The sequence below is a fragment of the Sminthopsis crassicaudata genome, chromosome 2 (assembly GCF_048593235.1).
Source record: "Sminthopsis crassicaudata isolate SCR6 chromosome 2, ASM4859323v1, whole genome shotgun sequence".
Lineage (NCBI taxonomy): Eukaryota > Metazoa > Chordata > Mammalia > Dasyuromorphia > Dasyuridae > Sminthopsis > Sminthopsis crassicaudata.
This window is the reverse complement of record NC_133618.1, coordinates 630364437-630382829: the sequence shown is the minus strand read 5'-3', so window position 1 is coordinate 630382829 and position 18393 is coordinate 630364437. Positions and strand designations below refer to the sequence as shown.

The 18393-nt window shown below is 46.0% G+C and overlaps 1 protein-coding gene across 2 annotated transcripts in view; it reads left to right on the top strand.

The window, feature by feature from the left end:
• Window positions 1-18393, top strand: part of ACSBG1 (acyl-CoA synthetase bubblegum family member 1) — a 92866-nt gene that overhangs the window by 73271 nt on the left and 1202 nt on the right. For both annotated transcript variants that reach the window (XM_074296452.1, XM_074296451.1), the window contains 10 exons: window positions 4389-4477; window positions 5734-5854; window positions 8230-8310; window positions 9034-9183; window positions 9723-9899; window positions 10724-10905; window positions 11720-11950; window positions 12607-12824; window positions 13514-13653; window positions 16769-17015. In XM_074296452.1, coding sequence (XP_074152553.1) covers window positions 4389-4477; window positions 5734-5854; window positions 8230-8310; window positions 9034-9183; window positions 9723-9899; window positions 10724-10905; window positions 11720-11950; window positions 12607-12824; window positions 13514-13653; window positions 16769-17015 — 1636 coding nt within the window. The remainder of the gene's footprint in view (window positions 1-4388; window positions 4478-5733; window positions 5855-8229; window positions 8311-9033; window positions 9184-9722; window positions 9900-10723; window positions 10906-11719; window positions 11951-12606; window positions 12825-13513; window positions 13654-16768; window positions 17016-18393) is intronic.

The window sequence follows — 18393 nt, the reverse complement described above, 5'->3', positions numbered from 1 at the left end:
AAGGAAGGAAGGAAGAAAGGAAGGGAGGGAGGGAGGGAGGAGTGGAGGGAGGGGAAAAGAGGAAGGAAGGAAAGGAAGGAAGGAAGGAAGGAAAGAAGGAAGGAAGGAAGGAAAGAAGGAAGGAAGGAAGGAAGGAAGGAAGGAAGGAAGGGAGGGAGGGAGGGAAGGAGGGAAGGAGAGAGGGAGGGAAAGAGGGAGGGAGGGAGGGAGGGAAAGAGGGAGGGAGGGAAGAAGGAAGGAAGGGAGGAAGGAAGGAAGGAAGGAAGGAAGCAAAGAAGGAAGGAAGGAAGCAAAGAAGGAAGGAAGGAAGGAAGGAAGAAAGGAAGGAAGAAAGAAGGAAGGAAGGAAGGAAGGAAAGAAGGAAGGAAGGAGGGAAGGAAAATTATATTTCAATTTGCACTCCAAATTCATCCGTTCTCTCCCTGGAGGTGAATAACATTTTTCACCATGAGTCCTCTGGAATTGTCTTGGGACATTGTACCGATCAGACTACATTTTATAGCACAGTTGATCGTTTCTACAGTATTGCTGTTATTCTACACAAGGACTGCCCGGTTCTTCTCACATCAGTTCAAACATGTCTTGCTTGTTGTTTTTTTCTGAAATCGCCTCCCCGGTTACTTCCCACAGCACAACAGTATTCCCTCACAACCATATGTCTTAACTTGTTCAGCCATTCCTTGATTGATGGGCATCTCTTCCATTTCCAGGTCTTTGCTGCTATTGAAAAGTTGCTATTAATATTTTTGTACATATGGGTCCTTTACATTTCCTCTGATCACAGAGTGGCCTTCTTAAAAGAGAGGCTTGGAATCAAGACATCTAGGCTCCTGTCCCAGTCCCAGAGCTTCCTATACAAGGTCATCGGGGAACATATATCAGTAGACCCACAGGCTATCATAGAAGCACAGATAGAGAAGGCATCTCAAGACCCGATACCTGAACAGGACTCTCCTCTTTAATATCTCTGACAAGTGGGAGATTGCTTAAAGATTTCCAGGGATGGGAAATTTGGACGGCAATCTGTGGGCAGCTCGTAATTGGGAGATCTTTGTTATCCTGGGCTGAGCTTTGCTCTAGTTACCACTTATTGGTCCTGATTCTGGCTTCTGAGATGGAGCAAAATGCAAACTTCTTCCAGATGGAGATTCTGTAAATATCAACCTAAGTCTTCTCCTTAAACGTCCTGTCCAATATCTTCACTAAGTATTCCTTTAATAAAACATGCTAGAAAATTCAAGTAATAGTGAGTCATCACATAGGTAGAGTGCTGAGTCTAGACGCAGAAAACCCTGAGTTCAAATCCCACCTTAGACACTTACTAAATTTGTGATCCTGGGTAAGTCGCTTAAGCCTCAATTTCCTTACCTATAAAATGTGGTGATATTCGCACCTACCTTCCAGAATTATCATAAAATTAAAATTAGATTATATCTGTAATGTGATGTGTAAATCTCAAAGCATTATTTAATTGCTAACTATTATTACTTTAGAATTGAGTAATTACTTTAGAATCATTAGAATTTTGACAAGAACAGAAATCAAGTTCCCTGTTATAAAGCTTTCCGACTCTACTATCTTCCCTCCAAAAAGCAAAATGAGACATTTATCCTCTAGGCCTGAGACACTGTTCCTAGACTCCATGAATTTTTTAAAAATCATAGGCAGTGTTGAAAATCATTTAAGATATCAGTGTCATTTTTGCTACTGGTCTCATTATTAAGGAATTCTCCTGGGGTTCGTGTGAAGTTAAATTTCTAGTTCCTTTCACTTCTTCAGCTTCCCCCCCCCCCTTCATATTAATATAATTCCTCAGTTTTCATTTCATGTAGATTTTGGGAATACATTTTTTTGGGGATTTTTTTTTGTTCTCATTTTTTTCTGAGGCAATTGGGGTTACGTGACTTGCCCAGGGTCACACAGCTGGGAAGTGTTAAGTGTCTGAGGGCAGATTTGAACTCGCGTCCTCCAGACTTTAGGACTGGTGTTCTATCCACTGCACCACCTGGCTGCTCCAATACAGTTATTCCTTATGATTCCCCTGCACTGGTCTGTAATTATGTTATAAAAATTGGGAATGAGGATATCATTGGCAAAAGGGCTTGCTCTTACCTCTTAAGTTATTACCAATTCTGTTTCATGATAGAGTCATGTGACATAATAAAAGCATTTATATATTTAAAAAAAAATAGTCACAGGCAGTGGCTTAGAAACCATGGCTGCCACTGCTGTCAGCAAATAGGAATGCAGTCTGACTGGGCCTGGCACCTTGAATGCATCGAGGATAGTAGATGTTTTCTTATTTCCCCTTATCTTTGTTTTCAACATCTTGTTAAAATAAAAAAAAATTAAAATTAATTAATTAAAATTACAAAATTTAAATTTAAAAAATTTAAATTTTAACAAAAAAAGCTTTTGCTCAATCCTTCACAGCCCAAAGTTTATTCTCCTTAGAAAAGGGGAAGGGGAGAGCAAGAGGAATTGAGTAGTTCAGCCTTCTTAGGGTCAACCATGAATCAGGGGTTCTCGAACTATGGCCCACAGGCCAGATGCAGCTGCTGAGGACGTTTATGCGGCCCGCTGGGTTATAGCAAATGGGCTGAGGGGCGGAGACAGAGTGTGAGCTTTTGTTTTTACTATAGTCCGGCCCTCCCACAGTGTGAGGGACAGTGAACTGTCCCCTTACTTAAAAAGTTTGAGGACCACTGAATGATCATCATCACAACCATTGTGAACAGCCGGTCTATCCATTCTTTGGTTGTCCCATCACTCCCATGAATCTTGGGGAAAGAAAGAACCTTTGCTTGTCCTTGGCATCCATCACCGACCTGGGACGTTCTGGGCTTGGGTCCTCTTGAAGAAATGCCTGCAGGTCCATCCTGTTCTTTCATATTCATATTTAGGTATTTGCCCTCACCCTGTTTTTCTTATCAAGATCTGAGCCCTGACTTGTTTCCACGAGTGCTTTAGAATTTTCTGTTTGCCTTCCAGAATTCAATCGTGAACCCATCTCTGCTTTCTTGGAAACTTTTGAAATGGAGGGCAGATCTAGATTGTTTAGGACTTCCTTTTTTCTTCATCTTGAGCCCCGGGATGAAGGAGTCTGTTATTTCAGGTTCAGCGATGAGTTCTGCCATCTACGTCAGAATCTGGTCCAGAATAGAAATTTCCTTCTTGTTTCTTCCAGCTTTTGACGAATAACATTCTCATTGAGTCACAAGTTAACTCAGTTGAACAGATGTTTAGATGTCCTGCATCTGTGCCAGGTCTAGGGGTTTCCTGAGCTTCTGATCTAATTCCTTCTTCTGCAGAGATGTTCTATGGTATTCTTCCACAACATTCACTGCCCGGCAGTATCGCTTCTATTTGTGAGGACAGTTTTCTCCTCTCTTTCCTTTTCAGTTTAACAGAAGTCTTAAATCAAGAACTGTTAAAATAGGAAAAAGTTTGGGAAAACAGGAATGGGGATGAGCATCCCACGGAGATCGTCATCTCCTCATTTTACAGATGAGGAAACTGAGTCACACAGAGAGAAAGTGACTCACTGAAAGCTATGTAACTAGAAAGAGCCAGTGTTTTGATGCAATCTATCTCTTTACACCATGCTTATCCATGGGGGGGGGGGAGGTAAGTAGAAGGTAAAGAAAAAAGCTCCAAGAGGGAAATGAAGCTTGAGGGAGAGGGAGAAGCTCATCTAGGGAGCAGATAAATAGGGAGATGATAGATGGATGACAGAGAGACAATTTGTAGATCTCAGTAGATAGATCAATGATAGATACAGATATAATGGATTTCTCTGGGGGCTCTTTCCTACGATGTGCAGTGTGTTGTGCTACGTGCAAATAAAGGCAGTGAGCTGACCCCTGCCCTCAGAGAGCTCACATTCTATTGGGAAAGCTGCCATAGAAAAGGAAACTGTAGAAGGATGGGAAAATAAGTAAGGTCTGGCTGGAGATAGCCAGGAACTGTTGGGAAATGGTGGCCAGCTCCACTCTGTAAATGCAGGAGAGAAGGAGGATGAAGGAGATTATAATGGGACAGGTAAACGTGGCTGAAAATCTGGACTTAATTCAGGAGGGAACAGGCAACTCTGAATGTTCTTTCTTAATCCCCCCTCTATTCCTACCCTCACTCCTGTTACTCTTAATGAGCCTGTCAGGACACCAGGCTGCCCCTGGTGCCGTCCTGGAAGGAGCATCCACCGGTTATCGGAGGTCTCATGGTGCCCGTACCGCCAGGTGCACCTCTCCCCTCTCTCTGATCGCTGGCGCTCCTTTTGCCACCAGGGAGGCTGGGGGTGATGGGAGGGGGTGTTACAGTTAGGGCTGTGGGTCCCAGCATCCTCTGTGCAAAATGGCTGAGCTTCCACTTCGGCTTTCGGTTCGCAGCTCGGCCTGGAGCGCGTCCACAGCGTTGCCATCCTCGGATTCAATTCGGCAGAGTGGTTCATCTCTGCCGTGGGCACTGTCTTCGCCGGGTGAGTGGCTGCTGTTCAGGGTCTTGTCTAGGGTTGGGCACAGGTAGGGGATGAGCAGGAAGGAATAGGGCAGAAGGGGATCTTCCATTACTTCCCTAATGGAGAGGGAGACAGAGAGACAGAGTGACAGAAAGACAGAGACAAGACATACAGACAAACAGAGAAAGACAGAGACAGAGAGACAGAGAAAGATAGAGAGAATGAGAGACAATGAATGAAAGACAGAGACAAGACATACAAACTGAGACAGAGACAAAGAGAGATAGAGAGACACAGAGACATAGAAAGAAACAGAGAGACAGAGAAAAGATGGACAAATAGAGACAGAGAAAAAGACACATAAAGACACAGAGATAAGACAGACAGAGACAGAGCAAGTGAGTGAGAGACAGAGACAGAAAGAGACAAAAAGAAACAGAGAATGAGTGAGAGACAGAGACAGAGAATGAGAGACAGAAAGACACACACAGATGAGGAGACAGAGACAGAAAAATAGAGACAGAGAGAGAGGGAGAGAGAGAGATGATAGGTAAACAATAGATGGATAGATAGATGGATAAAGAGATAGACCATTTAAAGAGAAAATAATTATTATTATTTGTTATTAATTATTTCCAACATGTCAGAGACATGATACATCTTAGGGATGTAAGTACAAGCAAACAATACGGGCCCTGCTAAGGAAGAGCTTACATTCCAATGGGAAAAGACATCACACAAAAGGACACTGAGATCCCTCCCCACTTCCCTCTGACTCTTTTTGCCCACTAACTTGCCCCTAAGCACTTATTAAGCACCCCTGTGTGCCAGACTCTATACCCAATGACAAAGGTGAAACTGTCCCTCCACTATCTCCCTTCCAACCTCACATCTGTCCTCCTCTCCCAAGCATCTATTTGGTCTTATTCTTTCCCTTCTTCTTCTACCACAATCTCTCCTCTTTTCTTCTTTTCCCCTTTTTCCTTCTGCTTCTCTAGTCCTTCTGGGTTCCCTTTACTTTCCCACTACTTCTCTTTCCTTCTTCCTCCCATCTCTTCCATATTTTCCTCACTTTCTGTCTCTTCTCATCTTTCTTTCCTCACACACACTTTTGCTTTCCTGCTGCCCGGTGTCTGCCAGCCCCTGGGCATTTGCTTGGCTGGCTCTGAAGAAGGGGGTTGGCCCAGTCCTCCGGGCTGAATCCTTCAGGGTTTGTGCAGAAGGCTTGGGGGTCTCAGATCCCAGGCTGACGATGCTCCCTCTATGTCACCGCTCAGGGGCATCCTCACAGGAATCTACACAACCAGCTCCCCCGAGGCTTGCCAATACATTGCCCACGACTGTAAAGCCAACATTATCCTGGTGGATTCCCAGAAACAGCTGGAAAAGATACTGAAGGTAAGAGGGCTACTGGGCTCCTGTCCCAAGCGATGGTCATCGCCATCGCCTGACCTTCCTATGGTGCGAGAGATGGCAAAGCTGGGAGCCAGGAAGGAATTAATGAAGCAATAAAAGAGCATTTATTAAGTGCTTACCAGGTGCCCGGACCTGGGCTGGGTGCTAAGGATACCAAAAACATGGATGATGTTTTAGAGCTAGGAGGGGCCCAAGAGAACATATATTTTGCAGATGAGCAAACTGAGGTCAGACTCAGTCAAAGCCACAAGACAGGGATTTAAACCTGTGTTCTGACTCCAAAGCCAGAATTCCTTTCATTGATGGCATCTTGATGATCCTCACAATACCCCCATTTTACAGATGGGAAGAGGATAGAATGGGTGCTCTCCTTGTACTTAAATCTCCTGACTCCTAATATAGGGCTTTCATTCCCATAGCTGCCCACTCTTAAGTGACCAATTCCACCTTCTAGCTCAGGATTTGGGATGACTCTGGGCTGGGATTTAGAGGGGGCCTTGAGATGATGGAGACATTGTTTAGGGATTCTCAGTACCGCTGAGTAGCAGCTCTGGCCAGGCCTCTGGAGTCTGAGATACCAGGATCAAGTTCAGAGTTGTGTAACCCTACCTCTTTTACTTAATCCTTCTATTCTTCTGTTTCCTTATCTGAAAAATGGAGGGAATGGGGTTTGAACTTCTAACTGCTAAATCTATGACTCCTTTGCTGAGATCTCTGTGAGCTCCAGGGACAGAAGTACTGTCTTTAAGAGATTTGGGAGTGCTCTGAATACAATTCTAGCCCTGGAAGGGAATTTTATTAAGGAGGAAACCAAGTCCCCCAGATAAGGGGGTAGCCAGGCTGGGCTTCAAGTCAGAAAGATCTGAGTTCAAATTCCACCTCCAATACTTCCTAATTGTGTGGCTCTTAGTAAGTCATATCACTTCTGAGTATTAGTTTCCTTAACTACAAAATGGAGAAAATAGAGAATCATAATACATATACCATTTACCTGTAAGAATTCAATGAGATTAAAAAAAAAAAAAAACATAAAAATCTTCAACAACTTCAACCAAAAGAATCTTGGACCCTAGGAGGGATGAAGGTTGGTTTAATATCCCTGTGATACTTAGATAAGTAGAGGAGATTTTGAGATTGGTAGGAAGGGCATCCAGTGCTTAGTTTGCACTTGGCAACCCAGGCAGAACCAGGAAGGGAAAGGATAGACAGAGAAATCTTGCCATCTTGTGGTGAGACAACAGATTTTCACTCCACTGAAAACCAGCTGAATGTTGATGGATAAAATCTGTCCTGACTCTCAGCCTCTGCTGGGAACCCTCAATAGATTTTTTTTTTTTCCAGCCATCATGTCATCAGCTGTTAGAGGTAGAAGGGACTTTAGAAGGGAGATTTGTAGAAAGTCATATATCTATAAAAACAATTTACTTCTTCATTTTTGGAGTTACAAAGTACTTTGTTCAACATTAGAACAGGAAGCATTTGGAAGCATTTTTAGGATATAGAATGTGAAAACATAGACCCTAGAATTTTAGACTCCCTAAAAGGGACCCTGAGGGTTCTAATCCCAAACCCTCTTTCTAAATAGGGAAACTGAGGTGCAGTGACCACTGCTCACGATTGGCTCACATTAAGGGTATTGTGCAGTAAGACTATTCGTTTGTTTCTACTCTTCTCAACCTCAATTAATCAATCAACAAGTATTTGAGGATTCAAAGCAAAAAATGAGACAATGAGTGCTTTTGATGAACTTGCATTTCATTGGGGAATAAAATAGTAGCTAAAAGAAGTTGGGGGAGGGGCTGCTTTTTTGTCAGTAATACTGAGTAAATGCAAACTTACTATGACAAATTTCTACAAGTTGAAACCAAATCTTTCATGACAAGGCATGGTGTATTTAAAGTAACTCAACTTTATTTACTCAAATTATTTCCTCTGGAATACTTTTTGTCTTATGCTTGCAATAATTCCTCTGAGTTAAGTGCCAGAATTATTCCCATTTTACAGTTAAGGAAACTGGGACTGGGAGTTTACACTTGGTAGTTGCCTGAGGTCACATAGTGAGTGTTGGAGTCAGAATGAGAACTTGCATTTTCTTAAGTCCACATCTAGTTCTCAGTCCTCTCATCACCGCAGGATGGAGAGTTTAGGTGATGAATTGTTTGGTCAAGCACCAAAATGAGTTCTTGACGAAAGGTAGAGCAGAGCCACGGGCGGGCACCGGAGGAACCACCTCCGCTAATGACATCAGCTATTTGAAATAACAGACTAAGGAGGGAGAACCCTAATACTTTCCAAACAGTAAATACAAACGATTTCTCTTTCCTAATAATATTTGCTCTGTTCTTTACATGACACAGATCTGGAAGAACTTGCCATACTTGAAGGCTGTCGTGATGTACAGAGAGACCCCAGCAGAGAGAATTCCAAACGTATATACGGTAGGAGGATTCTGGGACTTGTTCTTGCACCTGGGGGACAGTGAGCATCTGCCTTGTTAATTCAACATGCTATAGAGAACATTTACTAAGCACCTACTATGTGCCAGGCACTGTACTAGATGGGGAATGAGACTTGAGGTTAAGGAAGGGGGATTCTGGGGCTGGATCTAGGAAGCTGGGGTTTTTAAATATAATAAAAAATTTAAAATTTTGGTTTTTAATGTAATACACTATAGTGAGCATTTACTAAGCACCTACTATGTTCCAGGCACTGTACTAGATGGGGAATGAGACTTGAGGTTAAGGAAGGGGAATTCTGGGGCTGGATTTAGGAAGCTGGGGTTTTAAAATATAATAAAAAATTTAAAATTTTGGTTTTTAATGTAATACACTATAGTGAGCATTTACTAAGCACCTACTATGTGCCAGGCACCGTACTAGGTAGCCCTGTCCTCAAGGAGCTCATGTTTCAGTGAGGGAAACGGTACCAGCAGAGGCAAATACAAACAGAATACACAAGAAACCACTGCCTCCATCTCTTAGGCCAGAAAAGCCAAAGCTCAGGACCGGCTCTGGGGAAACTGGACAAAAGTGCAAAACTCCCATGAGCTTCCCCCAAGGCACCAATTTCTGGCTCCTTTGGGCTCTGAAAACAGGGACAAGTCAGCACCTTTTCTTCAGCTGGTGACTCCTCACTCCCACCTGTCTTTTTCCTGTCTGCAGATGGAAGACTTCCTAGAGATAGGAAATGAGGTTCCTGATGTCACCCTGGATGCCATCCTGAACTCCCAAAAACCCAACCAGTGCTGTGTGCTCGTCTACACGTCGGGGACCACCGGCAACCCCAAAGGCGTGATGCTGAGCCAGGACAATGTAGGGACCGAAACGTGGGTGGGGAGGGGGCAGCATGGAAAGTGTAGGTGACGAGACCTCTTCTCTCATAGACAGACGACACAAACAATATATATTTTAAAAAAACCACAATGTAATAAACTCACAAAAGGGGCAAGGTCTGGTGGGAGGTGAGCGTGTCCATAAATAAAAATATTGAGGAATCGAATAAGAAAAGTGTGCCTTTCAGGAACAACAGGTGTGGTTTTGGGGGGAGACAGGCTCACCCCTCAGCCAAGTGGGAGCCAACCCAGAAAAGTAGCGGGGTGCTGTCGGCAGCACCCAAATTGTGGACCCAGGAGTTAAGAGGGAAGTAATCCTTGTAATGGTGAGTGGCCGTTGCCCAGAAATAGTGGAATAGAAGGACGACAACTATAATCTGGCTCCTCCCAGAAGTCCCTTGAAGCAGAACAGTCGGGGCTTTATTACTCGCATTATAGAGAGGGAGAAGTTGAGGCTCAGAAAACTTCTGACACAGAAGCACCCTGGACCTCCTGTGCCTTTGTCTCCCCCTGCCCCAGATCACTTGGACAGCCAAGTTTGGCAGCCGGGCCGGGGACATCCAGCCCGCGGAGATTCAGCAGGAGGTGGTGGTGAGCTACCTGCCCCTCAGCCACATTGCCGCCCAGATGTACGACCTCTGGACAGGGATTCAGTGGGGGGCCAACATCTGCTTTGCCGAGCCTGACGCCCTGAAGGTCAGTCTGCTGTTTCCTCCTGTCTGCGAATGTCTCGTGTGCTGATGTCCATTCCCAAGGGCTGGAAGAAATTCACTGTACTAGAACCTCTAAACTCTCCAGACCCCGATTGTTTCTTCTCCCTCCTTCCCCCCTCTCTGTCTCTGTCTCTCCCTGTGTGTCTCTGTCTCTCTGTCTCTGTCTCTGTCTCTGTCTCTGTCTCTCTCTCTCTCTCTCTCTCTCTCTCTCTCTCTCTCTCTCTGTCTCTATCTCTCTCTGTCTCTGTCTCTCTGTCTCTATCTCTCTCTGTCTCTGTCTCTCTCTCTGTCTCTCTCTCTGACACACTCTCTCTCTCTCTCTCTCTCTCTCTCTCTCTCTCTCTCTCTCTCTCTCTCTCTCTCTCTCTCTCTCTCTCTCTCTCTCTCTCTCTCTCTCTCTCTCTCTCTCTCTCTCTCTCTCTCTCTCTCTCTCTCTCTCTTTCTCTCTCTCTCTTTCTCCCAGACTTCCCTGTTTCCTCCTTGCCCTTCCTCTCTCCTATCTTTTTTCTGTCTTTCTTCTATCTTTCCCATGGGACATTTCTATTTGTTTCTATGAATTTCTGGGGGGTTGGAGCAGCCCCCCCGCCATAGCTGCCTTACCAGGATGGGGAGGTTGGCCAGACCGGCCCAGTCAGAGCCACTCAAGATGAACCTGGGTGTACGCGGGGAGAGGGGCTGCAGAAGACCAGTGTTTATGGGAGGTGGGTTAAGCTGGGAGGTAGCCCTCAGGGTCAGCTCCCCATCGGGGCAGCCTGGTCTGGTCCCATTCCCAGACTGTCCTTTCCTGTCCTGTTTTCCCATTGATAGACAAGCTTGGTGACCACCCTGAGGGAGGTGGAACCTACGGCCCACATGGGAGTGCCCAGGGTGTGGGAGAAGATCATGGAGGGGATCAAGGAGGCCTCAGCCCAGGCCGGATTCTTCAAGAGGAAGATGTTCCTGTGGGCCATGGCCGTGACCATGGAACGCAACCTCAGCTGCCCAAGCAGGTACAGAGACCCTCCTCTCGGGTAGCCGGGCCTGTGTCCTGGCCCCAGCGGGGGGGCTCAGGCAAGACCCTTCTCTCTGTGGGACCCCATATTCCCAACAAAGAGCCTTATTCTTTACACTTCCGATAGTCCTGATGGTCCTGAGTTACTCTGCCTGGGTCTTTGGGGAACATGGATGCTATAAAAGCCTTGCAGAGTTTGGCAGGATAAAGGCCTGGTCTCGAGGATCTAGTGGGGATGGGGAGATGGGCACCCCAAAATCCTGATAAAGTAGAGGAGAAAGAGAAATAGCAAGAAAGGGGAGGCCCTGAGCAATCTGAGGAAGGGGAAGGGGCTTGAGGAGGGGGAGAGATCCCAACCTGGGCCTTGAAGGAAGGAATGGCATTGGGGAAGAGGACATCCAGAAGTGGGAGATGTCATGAGCAAAGGGAGGGACCCAATGAAGGGCGAGCCAGAAAAAAGCCCAGTGGGAGATGGATGCAGCCAGTGGGGCTGGTCCAGAAGGAAATAGATGTCGCGTGCTTGGTGTCAGGCCACTTAGGACGTGCGTGGGAGCACAGGGATTTCCGTGGCTATGGCACCGAAAGGTTCCCAGGAGGTTCTAAGAGGTAGCAAGGAGCAGGGCTTTATTGTACCCATTTCAGAGATGAGGAAAGAGAGGATCGGGGACGCCTTGCCCAAGCTCGCCCAGCGCTTGTGGCCCTGCACGGCAGGGTCCCGTGAGTCACCTGCAGGTGCGTGAGTGCACCTTGCCGGGTACGCGGTCCTGGTCCAGTGATAAGAACGTCCCTGTGTCTTTTTCCTGGGCATCCAGTGACCTGAAGCCCTTCACCATGAGGCTGGCCGATTATTTGGTCCTGGCCAAGATCCGCAAGGCCCTGGGGTTTGCCAACTGCCAGAAGAACTTCTACGGCGCGGCCCCGATGACCACAGAGACGCTGCACTTCTTCCTGGGCCTCAACATCCGCCTCTACGCCGGCTACGGGCTGAGCGAGTCCTCCGGCCCTCACTTCATGTCCAACTCCTACAACTACAGACTCTACAGGTGAGGCCCCTGGTCGCCCTCACAGCCATTCCCACTCCCCCACTTTACAGGTGAGAAAACTGAGGCTCTCAGAGAGCCTCTTAGGAGTCTGAGGTAGGATTCACAGCTCAGAGGCCATCCAGGTTCACTCTTTTCCATTATACAGAGGAGAAAATTGAGGTCTGCAGGTTAAATAGTTTGTCCCAGGTCACACGGGTAATAAATAGCAAAGCCAGGATTTGAACCCAGGGCCGTCCGAATGCAAACCCACCGCTGCTGCTCTGTCATGTCTCGGCTGCAGGGGCCGCCTTCCCGCCCCACGGTCACTGCCCTGCCTCCACTAGCTGGAGCTGCGGTCCCCGCCACAGACTGACCCCAGATGTTCTCCTCCCCACCCACTGACCTGCCAAAAGCTTCATCCCCAAGCTTTCATTTCTTTGAGCCTTAATTTCTAGAGATTCATAAGCTATCTATTCATAAGATAAAACCCTTGGCTAAGGTTCCTTTAAGCTGCTATTGGCTACTGGCCCTCCTTCTGGGATCTGGCCATCTAGGACCCAGGCAATCATGGGGTCGGAGGCAGAAAGGACTGGATCGGGCAAGGTCAGGGTGGCCAGTGCAGCCCCCCCCCTTGGTGTGAGCCCCTCGCCGCGTCCTCATCATCGCCGTCTCCTCAGCTCTGGAAAGGTGCTGCCGGGCTGCAAGGCAAAGCTGGTGAACATCGACGCTGAAGGCAATGGGGAGATCTGTCTGTGGGGCCGGACCGTGTTCATGGGCTATCTCAACATGGAGGAGAAGACCAGGGAGACTATAGATGAGGATGGCTGGCTACACACAGGAGACATGGGGAAGCTAGACAACGAAGGCTTTCTCTACATCACCGGGAGGCTCAAAGGTGAGACCTCCCTTTAAAAACGCTCAGTGGGTATCAGTGCAAGAAGCAGGTGAGACCCATGGGCTGGAGAGGCTGAAAATGGCCGCATGATGCCAGGTGGGCAAGCTGGGCCTCCAAGGGCAGAATAGACGGGGCAGGGGAAGGAAAAGGGGCAGGATCGTCCAGGCTCTCCCATCAGCAGCAGGACCGAGCAATGGGAAGCATGGAAGAAGAGGCTCTGGCTCTGGAGATGGGGGATAGATGCAGACCTAAGTCACCTGTTGTGAACCTAATAGTGGAAGCTATAAGAGGGAATGCACTTGGTGCTCACCAAGGGAAAAGCTGTGGAGCAGGAAGAGCCCAGGGGATCAGGAAAGGGGCAAGAGGCAGAGAAGGAGCAATAAGGGAATAATAGCTAACCTTGATATGCTACCTGGAGGCATTGGGCACGAAGACATTTCCCAAAAGGTTTTCAGAGAAAGGAGAGTGGACGATGACAAAATAAAATGGAGGGAAAGTCTTAGAAGAGATCTGAGCGTGTCTGCAGATAGCTGAGGAAAAGCCAGTGAAAAGGAAGAGCTAGAAGATCAATTAGAAAAGGGGATTTAGGATAGAAAACATCTTGACTTGTAGCAGTTGAGCTTTGTGGCCCAATTGAGAATTCCCATCTAGTAAAGATGGGGGTGGGATCTCTTATGGTTATTCTGCAGAGTTAATCATAACAGCTGGAGGGGAGAATGTGCCCCCGCTCCCCATTGAGGAGGCCGTGAAGATGGAGCTCCCCATCATCAGCAATGCCATGTTGATTGGGGACCAGAGGAAATTTCTGTCCATGCTGCTGACCCTGAAGGTATCATGTAATAATAATAATAGCTTACCTGGAGTCACATACTTAAATGTTAAACAACCAGCTTTTTAAAAATGCATGATATACTTTTTAGTTCAACCTGTGTTATTACCATTTTCTTCATCAATTTCTTAAGTTTAAATAGTCAACAAAATAATTAACAAAGCACTGATTTATAGTGTTTGCCCATTTCCAAGGTATAGACTCTCCCACTGAAATTTTTTTCCCCCTGAGGCTGGGGTTAAGTGACTTGCCCAGGGTCACACAGCTAGGAAGTGTTAAGTGTCTGAGACCAGATTTGAACTCGGGTCCTCCTGAATTCAAGGCTGGTGCTCTATCCACTGCGCCCCCTAGCTGCTCCCCCACACTGAAAATTTAACCATTTCGGAGCCAGCTCTCCCACCTTACCTGCCATAGCTGGCAAGTGCCTGAGGAAAGTTTCAAACTCAGGTTTTCCTGACTCCCGAGCCAAAGCACTAACCACTATACCTGTTGCCTATCAGAATGAAGTGTTTGAAGGGGAAAAGAAGTTGTCCAAAGTCTTATTTTGAGCCCCATGTTGGGAGATGGAAAGTCTTGTTTAAGGAAGAGCTAGTTCCTGATTGCAGAGCAGATGGTGGGATGTAAGACATAAGATTAGAAGGGGGGATGTTGCAAGTTAAGAAAGATTTTGAATACCATGCACAGATGATAGAACGAAGGTGTGAGTCGAGCCAGATGGCCAAATTTGCCTAAAATCATCAACAAAGTAGATAAAACATACCTGCTCTGCACATAATTGGCCAAATGCATTTACCATATTTCCATATAGGGCCACAGACCTAAAGCTGGCAGGGACCTCAGGACCCCTTAGCCCACTTCCCCATTTCTTTGAGGAAATGAGGCCCAGGGGATATAATGTACTTCTCCCAAGTCACATAAATCCTAAGCATCAGAGGCAGGATGTGAATCTGACGAACCCAAGTGTAGTCTTTCCATCATTCCTCACTGCTTCCTTTAAGTTTGGGGGCCAACCAAATAGTGTCTCCATCCATCCATCCATCTAACCATCCAACCATCCAACCATCATCTGTCCAACCATCCATCCACTCACCCATCCATCCATCCAACCAACCAACCGTCCACCATTCATCCATCCATCGTCAGTGATCACTTCCATGATTAAGCATACATAGGTTTTTCTTGAAATCTAGAAAATGAAACCATTTCTCTAAGGAAAGCAAGAAGAGAGATTCTTAGGTGATGAGACTGCTTTGTCTCAGGTGGTTATGATAGCCTTCAACATTTATGCCCCCGGGATACTTCTGCAGTGTTTGTTGTTGTTCAAGAGTCTTCAGTTATGTCCAACTCTTTAGGACCCCATTTTGGGTCTTTGCAGGGTTGGCCATTTCCTTCTCCAGCTCATTTTATAGATGGGGAACTGAGGCAAACGGGGGGAAATGACTTGCTCAGGGGCACAGAAGTGTCTGAGACCAGATTTGAACTCAAGAAAATGGATTTTCCTGACTTCAGAACTGGCGCTCTATCCACTATGGCGCCACCTTAGCTGTAAGTAATGTAAAATAAATTTTTTTAAAAACGTAAAATAATAACAGCAGATACAGATGTTTAATTAGGGTTAACTGGACGCTTTCCTCTGAACAGCAGAGAGCTTCAGGGATTGTTATCTCTGCTTTGTGATGGAAGAAATGGACTCTCCAAGAGATGGAGTGTCTCAGCCGAGATTGCACAGTGAGCACGTGTTGTCGGGTGTTCTAGCTTTGACCCTGAAGCTCCAGAGAACACTGGCTCCATAAAAACTAATTTTAGATGGGTCAGTCAGGGACAGGTTCTATGATTGATCTGATCTCTTTCCCTGCCTTCCTTTAAAGGCTCAACCCAACCTTCCTCAAGAAGCCTTTCTCAGTCCTCCTGACATTATCTCCAGTTGAACCTGTCGCCAGCTTATCCATAGCTGCTGCCTTCTTAATAGTTCCCGTTAGACAGCAAACTCCTGGAGGGCAGAAACTGGCCGTTCCCTTTCTTTGTCTCCTCCCCACTTAGCACGGTGCCTGGCACACAGTTGGTGCTTAACAAATGCTAGCTAACGGAGTGATTCAGTAAGAAACAATATTAAGGACTCTTAATGGGCAGACTCATTAATTCTAAGCTTTTTCTATTCCTGGTGTCTGCTGACATTATATGTCATATCAGAGGTATTTATATTTACAACATTTGCATTAATAAATAAAAATAAATAAAATATTATAAATTAATAAATAAATATACTGTAGTTATTTACAGGGAATTGTTTGTATTTATATTTGTATAATATGATACAGACAGCTGTATCATATTTGTATATAGTATAGGGGTAGGACCTGATATTTCATTCATAGAGAGAAATTCTAGATGAGGACATCCCCTCTGTCAAATTTCCTCAGCACCTTCTCTAAAACTTAGTCTTAAAAGCGCTTTATAAAATGGGAATGATGTCTACATAATAGCGTTGTTGGAACCCTCCAATGGGAGAAGAGTTGCAAAGCATCTTGCAAACCTCGGTGCAATATACAAAGGACTTTATGCCCATTATTTCATTTTCTAACATGTTGTTAAGGTAAGTAATAGCCGGTTATTATTCTTATTTTCAGATGAGGAAACTGAGCCCCAGAGAGGGTGAATGGGTCTTGCCAGGGACATGAAGTTAGGACTGTCCTAATTCCCCAGCCCAGTGCTCTTTCCACTATGTCAAAGATACTTCATCTGTCTCAATCCCTTAATTAATTTCTCAGAAAAGGAAATTGAGACTGAGACTTGGATAAAATCACATAAGAGTTCATCCAGGCTAGTCTACACCTAAGAACAGAGTTAGGGTCAGAATCCAGTCTCCTGGTTCCTTTTCTTTTCCCCCTATATGTTTATACGGTATATTACAAAATATATATATTTATTCTATATGTAATACATATAATGTTTATCCCATATGTGTGTGTGTGTGTATCCTAAGATAAATAGCCTGGAGATTTGGGGGTTTGGGGCCAGTGTCCGAGAGTCCTACCTTCCCTCATTCTCCTTCAGGCTAGCCCGGTGTTTGTGAGGATCGGGCCTGGCGCTCACCTTCCAATCCTTGGCTTTTCAGTGTACTCTAGATCCAGAGACCTCAGATCCCACGGATTATCTCACTGACCAAGCCCTGGAGTTCTGCCAGAAGGTGGGGAGCAAGGCCACCAAAGCGTCCGAGATAGTGGGCAGCAGAGATGAGGCCATTTACCAGGCCATCGAGGAAGGCATCCGGAGAGTGAACGAGAAAGCCGCTGCCCAGCCTTACCGCATCCAGAAGTGGGCCCTCCTGGAAAGGGATTTCTCCATTTCTGGGGGAGAATTTGGTAGGTTTGCTTGCCACGCCATCCTGTGGCCACCAGAGCTAGGGAAAACTCTTGGAAAGGCAGCCAAGTTTGAATAAGGAATGGCCCATTGACCCTTCCTGTGTCCCCATAATGACTTCTATTGGACTTGCAGGCCCACTGCTAACACCCCAAGACCTTTTCCTAAATTTCTTTCTTCCACCTTCTTCCACCTTGGACTTAGGAAGTTGATTTTTTGAACCAAAGGTCTGATTCTGCATTTATCCCTATACGATTTCATCTGATTAACTTCAGCACAAGGAGCCCAGGATTCTGGAAGTGCAGATCCCAGTTCCTTCTAATAGGCAGATATTTTCACTGCCAGCTTTTGACATTTACTGAAAGATGGACATTATCAGCACTCCTGCACTGTCCCCTGAAGATGCATCTTTAAGAGCAACAAAGCCAACTCCGATGTCCAACTTGAGCCCTTTGTTTTTGACCGGACAATTAAACTTGGGTTCCCGTGGATTCCCTAACATCACAGTAGCTCATGTTTCCATGGCACTTTAAGGCTTATGAAATGTTTTCCTTACAACCTCCTCGATGGGCAGGAAGTGCAATGCTTATCATTCCCTTTTCACAAATAAGGAAACTGAGGCTGAGAGAGAAGTGACTGAAGGTCAGACATTGTCCCAATGACCCAAGTGTTAGATCCCGGATTCAAACCCTGCTCCTTCTGTCAGGTCAGTCCAATATATGTACATACTTTTAACCTGCCTTGAAAGTCAGAGAAATGAAGTGACGTGAATGAGGCTGGTTGTCTCCAAGACTGGTTTTCACACAGTTCACAGCATTAGGGAGAGCAAGAAGCCAGGAATGCTGGATTTGGAGTTGGGAGGCCCGAGTGTGAAACTTGCCTTTTCTACTTCTATGAGACCTTACACAAGCAACACTCTTCCCAGAGTTTATTTCCTTCTCTGCTCTAAAATCTACAATAGCAGCTACCATTTATACAAAGCATTTGCCAAGTACTTGGCATGTTTTAACTCATTTAACTGAGGCTTCCCCAAACCCTACGGACTGATTATCTGGTCCGCTCACCCCGATCCCCCTCTAGGGACGATAGAGAAGAGGAAATGAATTTGGGGAGCCCAGAACACCTCAGTGGCTCTATCTCACATTTTCCCAGCATAAACATGGGTAGCCATACAGGCAGAGGACATTGCCAGGTACGTTTTCCCCCTCTCCATCACGGAGATGAACATATTGGTTCGGTGCTAAAACCAGTTTGATTCCAGTTGGAGAAACCCCCTTGCTCTGCCTGGAACTTCCTTTACCTGTCCCCGTCCCGTCCCCGAGATCAGGGCCCCTAGTTCCTCCCCAGCAGGTCACCACATGCTGGGGTTTGTGACCTATT